General features: G+C 39.7%; 1 protein-coding gene across 3 annotated transcripts in view; it reads right to left on the bottom strand.

Moving 5' to 3' along the window:
* The window catches only part of PARN (poly(A)-specific ribonuclease), a 196,220-nt gene that overhangs the window by 159,443 nt on the left and 15,871 nt on the right, over nucleotides 1–20,906 (bottom strand). For all 3 annotated transcript variants that reach the window (XR_012896124.1, XM_025190140.2, XM_006134132.4), the window contains exons 10-15: nucleotides 20,306–20,348; nucleotides 19,524–19,604; nucleotides 14,250–14,306; nucleotides 12,219–12,296; nucleotides 7,093–7,136; nucleotides 6,577–6,619 (exon numbers count right to left, since the gene is read on the bottom strand). Coding sequence is in view for 2 of the 3 variants with exons in the window: in XM_025190140.2 (XP_025045925.1) it covers nucleotides 6,577–6,619; nucleotides 7,093–7,136; nucleotides 12,219–12,296; nucleotides 14,250–14,306; nucleotides 19,524–19,604; nucleotides 20,306–20,348 (346 nt within the window). In the remaining variant the exon portion in view is untranslated. The remainder of the gene's footprint in view (nucleotides 1–6,576; nucleotides 6,620–7,092; nucleotides 7,137–12,218; nucleotides 12,297–14,249; nucleotides 14,307–19,523; nucleotides 19,605–20,305; nucleotides 20,349–20,906) is intronic.

Below are 20,906 nucleotides of genomic sequence, written 5' to 3'. Positions count from 1 at the left end.
AAGTTTAAAGTTAACATACAAACAATTGTTACAATTATGCAATTCCTATCAAAACCCCTTTAGTTCTGACCAACGTAGAAACAACAGCAAACGTCAATAGTGAAGCACAATTTCTATCTAAAATCTGGCCCCTGCTGAAAAAGGAGCACAAACAGCAATACACAGAAATCAAGGTTTATAGCAGCATCAGGGAAGGTTATGCAATTACTACTGTGCATCTCTTGGACAGAAAGGATATAACGGACTGAAAATACTGGTACTAGAACTACTGAATTGTTTTTAAACCGATACACCCAGTAAAGAATGTACAGCAAGCTGAACAGTTACTTAATGGAGCAGCCAAGCAATAGAAATAGACTAAATGTACTTACCCTGGTGTATTGTGTTAGATTTATTAATTAGTTAGGCTAATCTTATACAGGTTGTACCACCCTTAACCAGGACTCCCTGGTCCAGCACAGACTACGGATGTTACTGGACCACACAGCCCAGAAAAAGGGAGGTCTGGCAGCAGGGCAGAAACACCCTAGGGGGGCACCAGCTACTCAATTGTGGGGGGGGGGAGGAGGGAGAATAGAGGCCCCACAAAGAGTTCTGTCTTCAAAAGAGGCCAGGGAGCTCCGGCCCCAGCTGCAGAGCTCCAGCCCCAGCACCAAGTGACTGCACAGCTCCGCCCCAGCTGCAGAGCTCCAGCCCTGCAGTAGCAGGACCACTGACATTGAGAGAGGCCGGGGCCAGGGGCAGCAGCAGGTACAGACTGGCACCCTAACCTGACAGCAGCATAGGCCAGGAGGGAGGAACCTTCCCTGGTCCAACAAATCCCCTCATTGAGGACCAGCAAGGTCCAACCAGTTCATTAGCTTACTTGACTGGCGTTGTAGAACACAACTAACTAGAAGATTTACCCAGTGTTGCTCGAATCCTTAACTTAATTTTTTTTCCCATTTAAATCATTGCTCTTAGGTGAGGCTAGGGATGAAGGATTCAATATGCAGGCTGCTCTAGGATAAGAGGACTATTACAGACCTCTCCACAGAAGGTTGGTGCAAGGTGATAAGCACCTCTCAAGGGGTACTGCAGTTCCGCAGGGCATAGCCAGGGGGGGGAAGGGGAGAGTGCATGGCCCCTGTTGGGGCAAGACCGGGTTTGTTTGCCCCTATACTCCCCCAGAGTGAAAAATGCAGAAAACTGTGCACTCTCTCGTCAATCTCTCATGAAAACAAACATCCAGTAATACTCCCGTAAAAAGGGAGGAGGGCCTTCAGCCCCCATTGCCCTCCCTAAAGGAAGCCTGGGAGTGGGGCATGACCCACAGCCAGCCTCTTTCACCTGCCTGGTGATTCTGTCTTTTCTGTATGGTTTTATAAGAAGCAATCCCATTCCAGGCACATCCCATGTACCTAGCACAACCAAATCCTTACCTTACTTTTAGTTATGAGAAGAGGAAGCTGTATATAGATTTTGGTGGTCCTAGCTCTTACAATTTATGAGTTCTTGAACAGATATAGACACAGACAAACTCTCTCAAATATACAGAAGTAGTCACTGACACGTTACATAAAGATTCTCAAATCTGAAATGAAAAGACAATCCAGTCTAATTCATTAGATGGGTCACTAAATACTTTTTATTTATAATACTAGTCTCTCCATTGTACAAAGAAAAAAGCAGAAACTTGCTCAAGGTGATAACCACTGGCAGTCAGTAGAACTTAAATATACCTATTCAGCTCCATTATCATGTTACAACTTCAGCTATCCAGAAGATGCATACAAATTTTATGATTTTCATTTAACTCCTATGTTTCAAGACAATCATGGGAAGAACCAAAATGGACACAGAGAATGGAACGTTCTTGCTCAGAGAGACCATCCATCCATTGAAAAAGCAGGTGGCTATCATTGGGTGGGAAAGATTGCACTAGAACTACCTCAGACAAAAGCATTTCAAGAACAAAGTTTAGCCACCAGAGCTAAAAAGTATGACAAACAAGTTCTGCTATCTTGAAAACAATTTGGTAGGTTATTAATGTTTTTTTAAACACAGTTGTCAAAGCTTGAACTCATTTCTTGTACTGGCCCTCAAAAACCCTCATTAGGAACATGGGGCATATACACAAGTTATAGCATTGTTTCTATCCCTCCTTTACCTTCCCGCCCCCCCCCCCCCCCGCCAACACAAAAACAACACACGCACGTGTAAAAATACAAAAGCAAATCTTACTGAAATATCTTAGCTAAATACAAAATCAACACATATTATCAAAGAATTAGTTTTCAAGTCACAAAGGCCTCCACATATATTTGGATTCAAACTGTAACTGCTCAAAAGGCTGAAATTCCTGCTACATTGTTTTGGTTTTGCTTGGGGGGGTAGGTGTTGTTTGGTTTTTTTAAATGCATTCAGAACTGGCGCCTCTCCCCCCCACAAAAAAATTCTGTAGTTACTATGGCAAAATATGCTGCACCTCCAGAAGCACCTGCTTCATCAGACCATTATTCACATTTAAAATGCACTCAGCCCTGGATAGGGTGGATTGATGTAAATCAAGTTAATTTAAATCTCTAAGAGAAAAATCAGTGATTTAAATCAGATTTCCCACTGACACTTCTTCACATTTCTTGAACAATGGTGCAAATCTGATCATAAGAATGGCCATACTGGTCAGACCAAAGGTCCACCTAGCCAAATATCCTTTCTTCCAAAAGTGGCCAATGCCATATGCCCAAAAGGAAGTGAACAGAACAGGTAATCAAGTGATCCCTCTCCAGTCATCTATTTCCAGCTTCTGACAAACAGAGCCTAGGGACACCTTTCTTACCCATCCTAGCAAACAGCCATTGCTTGACATAACTAAATGCATGCATGGAGGTTCTTTTTTAAACCTTGTTAGAAGTCCTGGTCTTCACAAACTCCTCTGGCAAGGAGTTCCACAGGCCAAACTTTCACTGTGTGAAGAAAAAATTCCTTTTGTTTGTTTTAAACTCTCTACCTATTAATTTTATTTAGTGGCCCCTAATTCTTATATTACGGGAACAAATAAGTAACTTTTCTTTATTCACATCAGTCAAGATTTTATAGACCTCTATCATATCCCCCCTGAGTCTCCTCTTTTCTAACCCGAACAGTCCCAGTCTTTTTAAGCTCTCTTCATATGGGACCCATTCCCAATCATTTTTGTTGCCTTTTTCTGAACCGTTGAGATGAGGCAACTACATCTGTATGCAGTATTCAAGTTGTGGGCACACCATGGATTTATATAGAGGCAGTAAGATGGCCTCTATCTTACTCTCTATCCCTTTTTAAACGATTACTAACATTCTGTTTTTTGACTGCCACTGCATATTGAATGGATGTTTTCAGGGAACTATCCACAATGACTCCAAGATCTCTCTCTTGAGTAGTTATAGCTAAATTAGTCCCCATCATTTTGAATATGTATTTGGGATTTTTTTCCCCCGGTGTGCATTAGTTTACATTTATCAATGTTACATTTCATTTGCCATTTTGTTGCCCAATCACTTAGTTTAGTGAGATCTTTTTGAAGCTCTTCACCATCTGCTTCACTCAACTATCTTGAGCAGTTTATAAATTACTGCACAGTGTCTATCTCCTAGAACTGGAAGGGACCTTGAAAGGTCATTGAGTCCAGTCCCCTGCCTTCACAGCAGGACCAAGTACCATCCCTGACAAATTTTTGCCCCAAATCCCTACATGGCATCCGCAAGGATTGAACTCACAACTCTGGTTTAGCAGGCCAATGCTCAAACCACTGAGCTATCCCTCCCCCCATTTTAGTATCATCTGCAAATTTTGCCGCCTCACCATTTACCCCTTTCTCCAGATCATTTATAAATAGGTTAAATATCATTTGTCTTAGAACAGACCCTTGGGGGATACCATAAGTTACTTCTCTCCATTCTCAAAACTTACCATTTATTACTACCCTTTGTTTCCTGTCTTTTAACCAGTTATCAATCCATGAGAGAATCTTCACTCTTATCCCACTATAACATGTTCATTTACAACTCAAGACAGCATTTTACAGCATCCAGGAGGGTTTAACTTTGCATAATTTTTTAGATTAATTTTTATTACTTTAGGAAGTAGTACAAAATACTCATTACATGTGTCAAGCTGCAGATGCAACAGCAGTATATTAGGAACGGCAAGAACTCACATGCAAACACAACGGCACATTTTATTGAGCTAAATTTTAAATGTTATATAAAAAATTCACATTTGCAATTGCAGAAGTCTCCTGAGTTATCCACTTTTTTAATTTTAAAATTGTATTAACAATTGTGATTGTCAAGTCATCACAACACGAAATATATGGTGTCCTTAAAATGTCCATAACTAGCTTTCATCTTCCCCACTCTCATTGACATTTTGATTCACAGACAGAAACAGAAGTGTGAATTTTTCTGCTTTTTCAATTCCCAGGTAATTTCTTAGGTCTGAGTGAATAATACCAAACAATGAAAAACTTCTCTCTATGCCTGAACAGCAAGCTATTGCTGTGAAAATTTGGCTTAGCAACTGAAGAATCTCTGTTTCAAGGTGCCAGACGAATCATTTCCACCAAATCAGGGGAGTGACTGTGTTCAAATCATCATCTGTACAGATGTACTGATTAAACGGCTTTGCTTCAGCCCTGAAACGTATTATTACTGGTAAAACTGAGGAGTGATTTGGAGATGCCCATGCCATGGCAGCAACATCTTCTTCAGGAGTTAGGCATCTACCTTTGTATCTTTGGTTGAGAATGTTCACAAGAAAATAAAGTGGAATTAGTGCTTGAGCCATTCGTTTCTTTATTGCATGCAGTTTAACATTCTGCTGTGGTATTTCTTTCAACGATGTTTCTTGAAGTGCTTTCCAAATTTGAACAGCATAGGCAATGCAGGAGCAATTTCTCTGAAGTTTAAGGCTATGGATATAGGCTTCAGTATACTGAGCATATCCTCTACATTCCTCTTTAATCCAATGTTAGATACTTTGGATGAGACTTCTATTTTACCACAATTTTCTTCACCAGGGATGTTAAAATTGTTTGGTAAATGTGTACCTGCTGACATTTTCAGTGGGTACATGTTTATGGAGGGAGGGAGATAGAAGCATATGCTAACACACGCACACACAAAGGGTTGCTTTGCTTATTTTATGTATATAAATCAGAGAAAGTAATACTTATAACTATGCCTAAAAAATAAATAAATATATAGACACACACACACACACACGCACGCACTCCTATACAGACAGAATGAGGCCATGAAGAAAACTTACAAAATTACTGGTTGCAATGTATTACCACAAATAAAATCCAGCAACAACTGTGATACAACACAGTATTAAACTGAACTCTACTGAACACTCAATTCAGCTGACATTTTAAAAGTCTCATGGTAAAATTATGTTTGAAAAAATCAAATGAGAAAAATGATGCACATGAAACTCAAAGCCCCCAAGCTATGTCTACACAGCAGCATTATCTCAGAATAACAGACACTATTCTGAAATAATGAAGAGTGCATCTATACAGAAAGCCTTTATTTCAAACAATGTCAAGCTGGAGGACTTGTTTCTCTGACTCATGGTAACCCTCACTTCATGAGGAGTAACAAAGTCAAAGGAAGAGTTCTTCCTTTGACTTCCTGCTGTGTAGACAGCACCGAAAGCCAAATTAAGCTATTTTGACTTCAGCTATATCAATTCAAACAACTGAAGTTGCATAGCTTAATTTGACTTAAGCCCTGCCATGAGGACTCTGGGGGTTTGTCTACTTCAGGCAAAAAGACCTGTTGTTGAAAGTATAGTTATCTAAGTAAGGACTGCAGGAACATGGTTCCCAAAGTTAAAGGACAATCATGATGATAATTTACAAGACATTTTCTTGTATTAACTCACAGTAGAAACCCTAGACCATTTTGGCAGAGTTAACTCAGGGTACATCTACATTGCACAGCTATTTCGGGATACACCAGCGGTTTCCCGAAATAGCTACCCTGAGTCTACACAAACCACCTGTTATTTCAAAATAGTTTCTGAAATAATAGGCGCACTATTTCATCATCCTGGTAAATCTCACTGCATGAGGGATAAGGAATGGCTTGAAATAGCACATTATTTCAAAATTTGGCACTGTGCAGGCACACCAAATTTCAAAATAAGTTATTTTTCAATAGATTCAAAATAAGATACACAATTTGCAAAGCGCAAATTGCACATCTTATTTCGAGTTTAGGGTGCTGTGTAGACTCACCCTCAGAAGTTTACATCTGTCCAGGATCCAAAGCTAACTGCCCCAAACCAGCCGTTTGATAGAGTTTTTACCATGGAAGAATGGACTTTAAAATGTATCATAATGGGGTTTTTTAAAGCTCATTTTCTGTAGTTTTAGAAGAGCTAGATGACAGTTTTTACAAAGTATCAAGTCATCTTGCTACAGAGGTGATATTTATAAATGAAATATTCTAACAACTGTTGTACTATACCAAAATAATATTTTTATTTCAGTATTCAATACACACAAAAAAGACATAACTGTAGTAATTTACATTAGTAAGTTACCTTAAAAGGTTGCGTACTTGCCATCAGTTTAGTATCCAATAGTCTAAAAATGAAAATTAAGAGGTAAGAATAAAGTGTTTTGCTTTTATAAACAATATCGCCCATCACTCAAGAATATTTTGTTTTATTCACTGGTGAACAACATTAAGATGCTCAAAGTCAACAGACTAAGCCTGATAAAACAGTGAAACTACTAACATTAATAGCAAATAAACCTTGTTCTCTATTCAGTCAAGGTTCCCAACAATAATTTTCATACAAAGAAAAAATAATTTGTAAAGGCTTCTCTTTAATTAAGGAATATTCTGACAAGAGCAATGCAATCAGCAACATCATAAATATGAATTAAAATGCAGGCAGTAAAATTATTTTAAGATAAATTGTTCTATATCACTGTAAAGTGTGATTCAAGTCACAACCATAATTTTATGCTTAATTTAGCCAAAACATAGCTGGAATTTGACAGTTGGCAGCAGTGGAATAAACTGCTCAATTATAATCTGAAGATGAGCCTACCTGGGAAAGACACATGCCGCTAACTCCTTAAACTCACTTAGGTCCTAAAATTTAAAACAAAGTTGTGTTACTATCAAACCTAAACATTATATAAATTCTTATGGTAATCTACTATCCTGAAACAGATATTGATCCAGAGATTCCAACCCTATTATCCACTCAGATGTCTAAATTAAGGTCTAATGGCTATACTCTTTTCTATTTAATACTGAAGTGTACTTGGTTAATGCCTGCCCTTTTAATGCCTGCTGACACTGTTTTTATAGCATTATCTTTTAACTTTAGGTGTTTTTTACCTAAACCTCTACTCGTCTCCAATATTTTGCTATGCAAAGGTAACTGAAAAGGTTGCTACAGAAGATGAGCAGAAACTTTTAACCATAAAGCTGAGTACAACCAAAATCTCACTTTCCATTAGAAGTGCTTTTCCCATCCCAATTTATCATACTAATAATGGCAGATATTACCAGTATTTGTCTGATATTAGATCCGATCAGCTACAGAAAAATTAAGAATTTAGGAAATATTTCTTAAATATATTATAGTAAATAATTAACTGAATGTTCATTTTCAGGAAATATTTTATTAGTGAAACGCTTATTAATTAACTGGCCATTTCTTAGAAGGGGACTGTATATGTCAACTCATTCTCTTCAACAGTGAGCCAATAAAGTCCATGAGCAAATGGTTATCTTGGGAAGGTTGAGAAAACCTATCTTCTGCATTCACACGGAAATGGTAGCAAACATGCTAGGACAGGTGAAGAGTCCACTCTCTGCAGAAGAGATGTACACAAGAACCGCATTCTATGTCCAATGAGGAAGGGGATAACAACGACACCTAAAACCCTATGAGGGGGCAGAACAGGCAACATCACTGCAATGTTCTGGAGAGCATCCCGACAAGTAAGAGGTTCTATTGCTGCCTGCCCTGCAGCCATAGTGTGCCTTCATGCTTTGCTGCTATGGCTCAGAGACCTGGCGCTAACACACAGCTCCAGCAAATTCAGGAAGGGGATGTGTCAGTCAGAGCTCACGCACTCCAAGCAGACAATAGGGAGTCTCAATCCACAGGTTGTATGCAATTCTACTGTATACAAATATATGTTGAGCAAGGTCTTTCATGAAAGCTTGTAATGTTCTGAACCTTCCAGCATGTATACGGGTGGATTACAAATATGCATACAGAATACTATGCTCATGAACTGTATTAAAACTTTGAATACACCTCACAGCCGACAAGTCGCCACCCATGGTGCAACCTAGGGATGTTAAATTTAGTTTAATCGACTAGTCGATTACTCCATAAGCAAGGGAGATGCAGCAGGGTTAGCTCTCGGTCCAGGAGCTAATCCCACTGTGGCTCTGCCTTTTAAATACATTAAGAGACTTTCAGTACTTACTACATTTAAAAAGCAGAGGCACAGCATCTGAGACTGGGTGCAAGCCAGCAATCAGCTGATTCCCAGCTCACTCCCAGTCCCCATTACCCTCCTGCCTCCCTTGCCCCCCCACCCGCCCCCCGAGACACTGCTGGAGGGAACCTGCTTAAAGCCGCTGATAGAGGCAGCAAAGGAGGGAAGGAGAGACAACTAGTCAAGGGACTAGTCAAGTGTCCGATAATAATCCGATTAGTCGCTTACATCCCTAGTACAACCCAAGACGACAAATAATGGACCCTTGCAATTAATGGGAAGACAGATTTCCCAGTTACCCAGTAAAAGGAAATTTTCCTTGCTCTGAGAAACAATGAATTACCATAGCTAAGGGGGGAAATGGGAAGGGGGTAAGCAGAAGCAAGGAGCACTGAACTGTAGGAGTGTTTCAATAGCAGAAGGGATCGTAGCAGAAGGTGCTGCCTATGAATATGGCATCTCATCCCTTTGGCTAGGGGGAAATATGGGAAACTGTACCAAGGCAGCAGGCAATGTGCATTTGAAAAAGCAATGTATCCAATATAGAAAAGGAAAGCATGAAGTTGCATCTTTAAATGTATAGTCTGTAATTAGTTCGCTTCATCCTTACTATTTATCTTGGAATCTGTGGTTACTTTATTAAAAACATTTTGTTAATTTTTATACCAAGGTCTCTGGTGTGCAAACTATGCGCTGATAACGAAAGGCTTTTTTTCCACACATTTAGGGGTGACAAACTAGAAGGGAAGAGTCCCTGTGTCTGGTCCTTAAGAACTTAAGTTAAACAGCAGTGGGGAGGCTCAGGATAAAAAAAGGCTGTTGAAGTCACCCTACAACAAGTTATGAAACTTGTAGAATCCAGGCTGAGCTTTGTTTGTTGGCTGGCTAATAGTGGCAGGGCTCTGAACCATAACAGTATAGCATTACGGCACCTAAAGTTACCACAGAGGTTGGTCTGATACCCAGAATATTAGACTACTAATTATTCCAAGTGCCTGAGAATCCCCACCACAAATACGAGTCCTAATTGACTCTATCCTTCTCTTTCAGGTGCCAAGTTGCTTCCATACCACAAGACAAAATAGCTCTAATGATGCTATTGGATTCTAGATCTCCTTATTTCCACAGGGAAAAAGAGGGCTAACCCAAGCTGCAAGTCATTTTGAAATTGTCACTTATCAGCATTAAAAGATGCAGACCCCTTTGGTCATTTGTAGGAGGTAGAAAAAAGCCTATACCATAATATAGTCATAATGAACAAAATCTGAGAACTTCAGAAATAACAGCCTCACTTGCACTTTAGTAACTAAAAAGGCCAAGTTATACCACTGTCTAAATATGATTTCTTCAGCAAGTCTTATGTGCCAACGTAATTCAAAAAGGGCACCACCCACTTCTCCCACATGTAATAACCCAATCCCATACACAGCACCCTACCAAAAGCCTCAAAGTTTATGATGCCTGTACTAGGCACAGGTGACCAATCTAAAACCAGATCTCTTGCTTCCTCAAAGACTAGTACTGTACCCTTACTCACCTACCACAAAGGCCATCTTAATAGATTAGGACTTAAATCATCAGAAAAAGGTGCTCTCCCACCTTACATATTCCAGTACAACAATTCCTATTCTTATAATCAATTTGATTTTATCCCCAACTTCTGCCATTATATTTCATAACACCATCTCCGTATCATAACTCTATTTCTACCTAGTATCACAGAAGATAACTTGCTTTTTAAAAAGCAACAGAAGAAAGTAAAACATTTCCATTAACACTAGAGGCCCTGTTAAGACAGAAAAAGCAAGGAATTTGAAAAGAAACAGTATAAAGAACCTAATTACCCACTCACTTACTGAAGTAGCATTGAGTGCCAAAAGCTCCAAGTACACAGTAAACTTCCTAGTTTAGTTTTATCAGAAACTAAACTTAAAATTTGATTTTCTACTACTTAAAACTATCAACTGCCATAGATCACAATAGCTCATCACTGAAAACAATTCTGCATTTAAACAATTACACTCTTCTACATACTCATTAATCATGCTCTATAGGAAAGTGACATTTCCAATTAGCTTTCTTGCACTGTAGATACTTAATGATATAGGATTCATAACTCAAAAGGGTCAATGTAATATATCTTTAGTCAGACTACAGTGTACAGTTAGAGTGATTTCATAAGTATAGTTTTATACTCGGGTCTCTACATTAAAAATAGCTCAAGGACAATAAGGATATATGGTTGAAATTTTAGTGCTCTCAGGACAGACTTTAAAAAGTGGTTGAGGTATACAGTTAAGATGCTATAAAAATCACATACGAGAGTTGATTTTTATTTGCACTCAACTTGCATGTTTCAAGAACATATATCCTGAATTCTAACCACTTGAACTCTTGCTCCATAAACAGATGTTTTCAGAGAATTATCCACAATGTTTCCAAAATCTTTTTGCTGAGTGACAACAGCTACTTTAGAGCTCATCATTTTGTATGTCTAGTTGGGATTATGTTTTCTAATATACATTTTGCATTTGTCAACATTGCATTCCATCTACCATTTTGTTGCCCAGTCACCCAATTTTGTGAAGTCCTTTTGTAACACTTCACAGTCAGCTTTCAACTTAAACTTCTTGAGTAATTTAGTATCATCTGTAAATTTTGCCACCACATTGTTCACCTCTTCTTTCAGATCATTCATGACTATACTAAATAGCATTTGTCCCAGTATATATCCTTGGAAGACCCTACTATTGACCTCTCTCCATTGTGAAATCTATCTATTCCTACCTCGTTTCCTATCTTTTAACCTCCTACTTATCAAATTACAAGCTCTTTCCTCTCATTCCCTGATTGCTTACTTTGCTTAAAAGTCTTTGACCAGAGACCACTATATACACTGGATCCTTGTCCATGTGTCCAATGTTATGGAGACAGTCCTGATATTCTGGACTTGGTCTCATACAAGTGCCTCTTACCTCCACTTGCATCCCAATTTTTTCCACAGTTACTATCTGGTCACCCTAGCTGCCCCCTGCTCCCAAATGGATTCAAATAGATTGAGGCATTTCCCGCCCCCCCCCCCCCTTACAAAAGCCATGTTGACTCATCATTCTATTCTTTATTATAATTTCAACCAACCCTCATAGGACTGAAATTAGGTTTATAGGCTTGTAACTGGTATGATGGCCTCTGGAGACTTCTTTAAAAATCAACACTATATGAGTTATCCAGACTTCTAGACTAAGTTAATTTAAGCAATATGTTATATATCACAGCAAGCAGTGCTGCAATTTCGTGTTTGAGTTTCTTCAGAATTCTTAAAATAAATACCATGTGGTCTTAAGATTTCATGTAACTGCTGTTCCACATCTCTTTTATTGACATCTCAAATCTGGGAGGGTTTCTCCGATCTGTCACTTAAGAAGACGGGTTCAGGTGTGGGAACTTCCCCTCCATTGCACCTCTATACTGTGGCACTTCATGCAAAGATACCTATTTACTAAATAGATGATGAAGATAATTGCAGCCCTAATGGCAAACTCAGTTTAAGATAACAATGAATCATGGGCTAGTATCTCCAGACAGCACACAGATTTCTAATTGCATATTAAGGATTCTACTTTATTTTGCTCAATTCATCCTAGTAAGCTCCCAGCCAGGATAGATTTCAGATTAATTACTTCAAATTTCAGAGACTGACAAGGGCACTTACTTCAGGTAGAGGACAGTAAAACTGGTGGATAGTGTGCATGACATCCAGTAGCATGTTGTGTCCAACAACAAGTTTGCCCTGAAGAAAGAGCCAATTATGTGTGAATGACTTTTCAAACTACTTTATAACAAAACAGGTTACAGAAAAGGCCCTGATACAGTTTTACTCGGTTTTCAATTCATTACATTTTAACTTCAACTAACATATTGAATCACAAGTATATTCTTTACAGTTCAATTATGTGATAATTATTTGGACAGTAGTGCTAATAGGTGGCAGCGGTATTTTGGCAGGCACCATGACTCCTAGAGTTTTGGTAAGCATAGCAAAACCATTTAAAATCTATTTTAAAAATGTAGGTAGAAAGTAATCAGTCTATCTTGACTGCTCCTTCTGTGGTTATGCTTTTTATCTTGTTAGAACCAAAACAAGAGCTACATCCTTTTTGAAAAAAAAGGAAATAACCCGTTGGAGGAGAGCCCGCACCAAAGGTCCAGAGTGCTCGGAAAAGATAGATGAGGAAGAGTGGAACAATGGTAGGGCAGCAGTAGAGCAATGCAGAAGGGGGGCAGTACTCCCCTGCCATTCTTCACTATACATCACTGCTGACTTAGAATCTCATTAACTGACACAGCAAATTGGCAGTATCCACTTTTTAAGATATTAATGAAGAGTTGTAGCAAAATCTCATATTAAAAGACATTTTAAAAATTAGATTACACTACATAAGGGGAAGTGAGGGCCCAATTCGGACTACCAAAGGCTTTTGGACCAACTTTGAAACCTTTTTATTTACTTTTTTTAATTTATTTTCTCTGGCCTAGACCTTGACTGCACCTTGACCAAGAAATCTGGACCTTGACAAAAAAATAATAGACTACTCCCAAACTACACTATTGTATATCAAAGCATTGCCACAACCAAAAACTTAAAGTTGTTAGCATGAGTTAAGTAGAGGCCTATACAGACACAAAATTTTTGTCCACAGATGCATACACCCGCAAAGCTGCAGGGCTCTAGTACGAACTGCAGCAGTGAAAACAGCAGCACGCTGGGCCACCACTCACAAGAGCCAACACCCAATCCAGGTAACTTCTTCAGTGCATATTTACCTGCCCCAGATCTGCACCCTGGATGTGCACCATACTTACTGAATGCTGCTTGAGGTCACAACATCTGCAAGCAACCCACATGCTCCCAGACACCAGACCAACATGCTGCTGGTTTTGACACTGGTTCATGGTAGAACCTAGCAGCTCCACAGATAAGCACTTTATATCCAAGCATACAAATTGTGTATCTATGCAGAGCTTTAAAGTTACATATATATGAGTCATAAGTCATTTTATTTGCTTAGCTGTATAATTTAACAGTAAAAAACCTCACACTCTTTGTGCATTAACAACTTTTTACCATAATAACATAGGGACTCCCTCTGAGACCTTTTCTACTCTGCTTATCCAGAATACTTCTAATTCTCTGGGATCTAAAATACTCAATTCAACTCAGATTTCATCACTAAGGTTCGTTTACTTGGCATATAGCAAAGCTACACTGAGCTTAGCAAACAAGAACAGAGGTTGGATGCAGGATGTATCACACCTCCAAATATTCATGGAAACCTTCATGTGTGCGCCCACACGTACATGTACACATACACACACTTGCATTTACTATACATCACATTTTTGTATTGGATTACTTGGCAAGAATGCTCTGTACATACATTATTGATGCTCAATCTCGTCTCGGCATTCCTAATCTATCTTGTTTATTGCTAATAAATGATTCCCTGAATGTGCTCCTCCTTATCTGAGCTGGCTCAGACACTGTCTCTTATCTTAGAGACCTATTATTTTAATTTAGGACAGAAGCTGTTTTCAGCCCGATGATCTATTTCTCTCTCTCTAACTCTGTCCTCCCAAGTAATTAGGACTCGCTCTAGGCTTTAATTACTTAGATCAGGCCAGGCCAGGCCTTAGCTATAAACTAAATGTGCATATGATAAAAAAAAGTATTGGTTTAACTTACAGAATTAGCAATGGCATGAATGACCCTGGAAAATCCCACTGCATCGCTGAGTTCTTCCTGTAAGCAAAATTTCAGGTATAATTATGTGACGTATAAATGCAACTAACTGACAACACTGTCTGTATATTGTGACAAGATAATTTCCTTGCAACTCCATCTCAAATTAAGGTTCCCCGTTCTGTATTCTCCATTAGAGGATAATCAAATCAGATTCTAGGAAATGCAAATATTTGTGGAAATATTGTGGTCAAAGTAGGGCACTGATCTCAGCTGTATCCTTAACGGTATAAATGAAGACAAGACAACTAGTGCCACAGATCGTCAACTACAAAATAAGCATGAACTGGCCTGAATGCTCTTGGAAATATCTAAGTCATGTGATATAAACTTTTCATAGCATTGCACACAATGGGTCTAAAAATAAAACTGTTTTGTTGTATCAAATGTTTTTGTTTATTTCCATTTGAAAAAACTTTGTTTTTGCTATTAAGGCAAAAGTGAAACAAAACTTCAATGCCTACATTGTCAGGGAAAAACAATAGATTTTTTTAAACACTTCACTATTGCTTTAATTCTACTCTCACTGAAGTCAGTAAGACTTTTATAATTGTCTTCAATAAAAGCAGAATTAAGCCTCCATAGAATGCTTTTCAAAATTTCCCTGTAGTGGTATAAGTTACCAGAAAGCAAGCAGCAAAGAGTTGGCAGAGGATAAAAGAAGTTCCACAGAAAGTGTGTTGAGCTGAGTCAGAAAGGAGTGTTCAATATCAAGCCAAAGAGGCCCTTCACTTATAAGCAAATACTGAATGCTCAAATTATCTTGAATTTTTCAGTAATGGTTGCCTGATATCTTTCTACTAAGCACTAAAAAGTCAGACCCCAAAACCATCACCAAGACACAGACACTCATGACACAACCATTTGATATTTTAGATCTCATTCTAAGCTATCTGGAAGTGTTACAAAACCTATATACCAGTGGCCCCCAACCATTTGAAGCTGCTGGGCGCTAGGGGGCGTGGCCATTTGACTGCTGGGCACCAGGAGGAAGGGACACTTGCGCACCCAGGGGCGGGGCCACGTATACGCCACACCCCCATGAGCCACATGCCTGGGGCCAGCAACCCTATGTGCCACGTGGCCACGGGTGGGGCCACCCATTCACAGCAAGTTTGGGGCTAGCGTCCTCCAGAGCTGCGCGCCCAGGACCGGCACTCCCCCATAGTCGCACACCCAAAGCCAGCACTCCCCCCCAGTATCTACATGCCTGGGGGCAGGGAGGCCAATTTGCCGCGCCCCCGGGGGCCAGAGCACCCACTTCGCCACGTGCCCAGGGGCCGGCGCTCCCCATGCTCCATGCGCCTGGGTGGGGCCAGCCCTGGGCACTTGGCAAGTGCACACAAATGCAATGTGTTGGGGATCACTGCTATATACCATTCGTTCAAAACACGTATCTGTAAGTTACATGCTGTAACAATAAGATACTAAATTATTCTAAAATCAGCAAAACTGAATTAGGTATCTCTTTGGGTTGGAGGAAAGGACAACAGGACTTCACTATGTGTCCCTGATATCACAAGGGAGAAAAAGGGGACAACCTGACCAGAGCTAAGGTGGGAAACTACTGTACATGAAAGCTCTGTTTGACCATGTATACCAGGGAAGGGAGGTAATTATACCCCATGCATACCAGAAGGAGAACACACACTCAGTCTGTCAGCAGGACCCATCTTCCTACTCATGGGATCAAAGTAGAACTCATGATCTGCTGCTTGTACTGATTGCTTTTTTTCTATTTTGAATTGGAAAGGAATCTGACATCACCTTCTCACCTTGGTCAGAGACCAAGAGATGTAAGTAAGTAAATTACATGAAGATGTTGCAACTTAGGTAACACATGCAACAGGTGTCCAGTGCAGATACTCACTGGAGGTAATATGATTGCCTGAGAAAAAAAAGAGTTGGAAGTGGATTTCAGGGAATGAATCCCCTAAAGAAAGCTGGAAAAAGGAAGACGGGGTTCCAAACATCTGGTACCACTCCCCCCTTTTTCCTCAAGCCCTCTTTAATCCTTGTACAGTTTAATGGTGAGGTCCCAGCAACGGGTAGGGCTAATGGCAACCCTCCAAAGTGTTAATGATTAAGGAAAGAATCAATCTGCACTGCATGACTTATTGCCAGATTTATTAGAAGAATAAAATTGCAGCCTAAAGGAGTCAAATACATTACAGTTTGTTTTTCTTCCTATGTCATCAGAACCAAGGTAGTAGCCCTCTGACTGCTCTTAGAGCAAAACATTTTTACTGGACTAGTGTACAATAAGCAGTATTTTCACATTAACAGTATTACTTTAACAATGTACTGCTGCACAAGTTTGGTGCAGCAAATTTTACTTACAAGCATCCTAAGACTTACAATTACGGAGTACTTATATGTAAATGGAAGTATGCTTTTAAGTGTTTCGTATATGTAGAATCTTGAGATCTGGTAGACAAGGTTCACATAAGGATACCGATGTCTAAGCACTGGAATCCCAGTACAGGTTAAACCTCTATTAACTGGGACTGTCTGGTCTGCCGACATCTGTGGCATGGCATGGATATTGCAGGACCAGAGGTCTGGTGGAGAGCTGGTGGCCAGGAGTCCTTCAGTCTATGAAGCCCAGCACACAGCAGCAGGAGGGAAGCTCGCCTCCTGCTGGTAGCAAAGCCAGGGCTGGGAGGGGCTGGTGGCAGTGGGAGGGATAGGAAGACCTCCACAGTCCGGCAAAATCCCTCACTCTGGACCAATCAGGTCCTGAGGGTGCCAGACCAGGGAGGTCCAACCTGTAGTTGTGCTCATTCTAATGGCAGGAGGATCTCTTACTTTATCACTTATTAAACTTGAGAGCTATTAAGAACACTCTTTTCAACCTCAGCTTCTGAAGCTGCGGCTAGATAGGCTCTACTGTGACTAGCATTTGATGTCCTAAAGAAAAGAAATTACAAGCGCTAATAATCTATTAAAGCAGGCAATTAGGTATTTCAAGTCATGTCTGGAATTCAAGTATCAGAGGGGTACCCGTGTTAGTCTGAAACTGCAAAAACAACGAGGAGTCCTGTGGTACCTTATAGACTAACAAATTTATTGGAGCATAAGTTTTCGAGGGCAAAGACCTACTTCGTCAGATGCACATAGTGGAAATTCCAGAGGCAGGTATAAGTATAAAGTATAAAGGGTATAAAGTATAAAGAGTACCAATCAAGAATAAGGCTAGAGATAACGAGGTCAATTCAGTCAGGGAGGATGAGGCCCACTTGTAGCAGCTGATGTGGAGGTGTGAAAACCAAGGGAGGAGAAACTGCTTTTGTAGTTGGCTAGCCATTCACAGTCTTTGTTTAATCCTAAACTGATGGTATCATATTTGCAGATGAACTATCGCTCAGCAGTTTCTCTTTGAAGTCTGCTCTTGAAATTATTTTGTTGCAGGATGGCTACCTTTAAATCAGCTACTGTGCGTCCAGGGAGATTGAAGTGTTCTACAGGTTTTTGTATATCACCATTCCTGATATCTGATTTGTGTCCGTTTATTCTCTTATTAGGGACTATCCAGTTTGGCCTACATATATAGCAGAGGGGCATTGTGGCACATGATGGCGTATATTACATTGGTAGACGTGCAGGTGAATGAACCCGTGATGGTGTCACTGGTGTAGATGTGGGCAGAGTTGGCACCAAGATTTGTTGCAGGGATTAGTTCCTGAGTTAGAATTACTGTGGTGTGGTGTATAGTTGCTGGTGAGAATTTGCTTCAGGTTGGTGGGTTGTCTGTGGGCGAGGACTGTCTTACCTCCCAAGGCCTGTGAAAGTGAGGGATCGTTGGTCAGGATGGGTTGTAGATCACTGATGATGCGTTGGAGAGGTTTTAGCTGAGGCCTGTAGGTGATGGCCAGTGGTGTTCTGTTGGTTTCTTTGTTGGGCTTGTCTTGTAGTAGGAGGCTTCTGGGTACACGTCTGTCTCTGTTAATCTGTTTCCTCACTTCTTTGGGTGGGTATTGTAGTTTCAAAGAATGCTTGGTGAAGATCTTGTAGGTGTTTGTCTCTGTCTGAGGGTTTGGAGCAAATGCTGTTGTACCTTAGTGGTTGGCTATAGACAATGGATCATGTGGTGTGTCCGGGATGGAAGCTGGAGGCATGAAGGTAGGTATAGCTGTCACTTTTTCAGTATAGGGTGTTGTTTATGTGAATGTCATTTATTTCCACTGCAGTGTCCAGGAAGTGGATATCTTGTGTAGACTGGTCCAGGCTGAGTTTGATGGTGGAGTGGAAATTGTTGAAATCAATTGTTAATATCTGGAACTGTATGCCCAGTTTGAGGACTATCATGAAAAGTGCTATTGAAGTCCTCTCTAATTCTCATTACAGAGAATAACTAAGGTAAATTAATGTTATGAGGGGTACAGTTTAAAAAAAAATTCAATCCATCCTTTCTTTTGACACCAACTCTATAAAAAAACAAGCTGTAACTTTAGTTTTTCACATCTCTGCTCTGAAAAGTGTTTCCTTTTATAATTTTCAAACTAGTCAACTATCCAATAAGCAAATGTTAGTCACTTTGCTCCGCCCCTCATGCTGCCCCTATCTGATAGAGGCAGTGGGGGGGGGAGGGGAAGGAGGAGAGGCAGAGGCAGAGGCAGGAAGAGGGGTAGTTCAAAGCAGCAGCACCGTTTGAAGCCTGGGGCTAGACCCTGGGCTCCACATGACACTGCTGCTTTGAAACACTGTGTGCAGCCCAGGTTGTTATACTTCAAAGGTGGAGGTGCCCTATCGACTTATCAAATAGTCAATGAAAAATGTATCGACTATTCGATCAATCAGTTACCCGATACTTACCATCCTTATTTCAGAATGCAGTTAGCTACTACTGAAGGTTTCCAAATCCTGTGGTGAGATTTTAAGAAATGAGTAGTGTAAACATCTTCTAGCTATGCTTGCTAAGATAAAAGTAACTTAATATACTTCATGGCAACAGCAGAGAGCCACAATGAGCCAGTACAAATATTATCCCACTGCCACAACACTGCTATTTAGTCAAGTGGATCCCTACTTTTTCCTTCCTCTGAAAGATCAGATATCACCAAAGCAAGAAACAAGATAGTGGGGCTTTGAAGTGGGGAAATTTCAGTGTCATAAGCGTGTGGAATTCAAGTTAGTCAGGTCTCTTCCCAAATTTCAACATTTTGAATAAAACCAACAGCATTTTCTTCAACTTAAGAACACGGACAGTAAAATTACCTGTTCTTTTGCTAGTTTCTGCTGTTCTCTTCTTCTGCGCTCTTCTTCATCTACCTTGCTAATGATAATGTATCTTTCCTTCTGAAAGTAGTAAGGTCAAAAGTAAATTATTTCAAGAACAGCTTGAAAAAAAGAAAGGTGAAAAGTTATAACAGTATCCCAACACGAATACAATCATGATTTTCTATCTACATTTCCAACGTAAAACTAAATTGCGTCCATTATATTCAGAGTTTAGCTGCAACAGTTTACTGTGTTTACCCCTTATTTTGTTCTAGGAGCTTATAATTTTAATAAGATTATCTAAGATGAACGTTACATAACAAAGCCTAAGGGAAACGGTTTCAGTGGGTTTTTTTAATCCAGTATTTTCCGATGATCTGGGGGTTGCCTAGCTTTTTGGGGAGAAACATAATGCTTAACGCCTGCTGCAATTATTGTTCTATCATCAAACCGCTCAGATGACTAAGGATTCATGCTTGCACTGATACTCTCAATGTACTGAATGTAAGATTGATTAAGTATTTAAAATAACCATTACAGACTCCACTCACACACTTAATATATAAATAAGCTACATATTTGTATGCATACCTCATGAGTTTTGAAATCTGGCCACTAAGGCTGTTCAAAAATATTTTCTTAGTTTAATCAAAGTTTAAAAGTTTGCATAACAGTTTCAGCAGGCAAATTCAGAGCTGAAGCAGCATGTAATTTCATTAGGATGGAGATTTTGCTTACACAACACACACATTTAGGACAGTATGTTGTTAGTTAATTACCTTCTCTGTCTCCAGAGTTTCGACATGGATACCTTTTGGATACCTACAGCAAACAGTGAAACGTCAACTACAGTTTAGGACTAATTTTGTAGTTTGTATACTGAAACTCCACCTTCAAACAGACTAACATTTATACCTGCACAACTTATAGGAAGGATACAGATAGGCTAAATATTAAATACAAAAAATTGTTCAAGGCAGTTTTTAACCAAAATGAAGTGGGGAAATTCAAAGTACCACTATTCAATAATACAGCCTTCTTGTGTGTGTCAAGACTTCCAACAATTAGTATTATTTTTAGTTTCTAAATATTCTATGCCGATAGAGTTCTCACAGCTACAATTGTTCATCTAACTGAACTGCCTGACTTCAGTGCAATTAAATTAATCTGATGTTGGGTTAAGATGTTGCTTCTTATGCATTTTTTTTTCCCCCCAGAAAAAGCTTATTAAAAAAAATTACTAAGCTACCCATTCAGGAATGCATATCCACTGAAATTCCACAGGGAGCCCTCACTGTGCAGTATGGGTGCAGTCCAAACAGTTAAAAAGAAAAAAAAATCAGTCACAACAATGATAAAAATATTTTATCTGTAGATGCA

This window comes from Pelodiscus sinensis, chromosome 16 (genome assembly GCF_049634645.1).
Source record: "Pelodiscus sinensis isolate JC-2024 chromosome 16, ASM4963464v1, whole genome shotgun sequence".
Lineage (NCBI taxonomy): Eukaryota > Metazoa > Chordata > Testudines > Trionychidae > Pelodiscus > Pelodiscus sinensis.
Note: the sequence above shows the minus strand (reverse complement) of the source record. Positions and strands in the feature narration are given on the sequence as shown.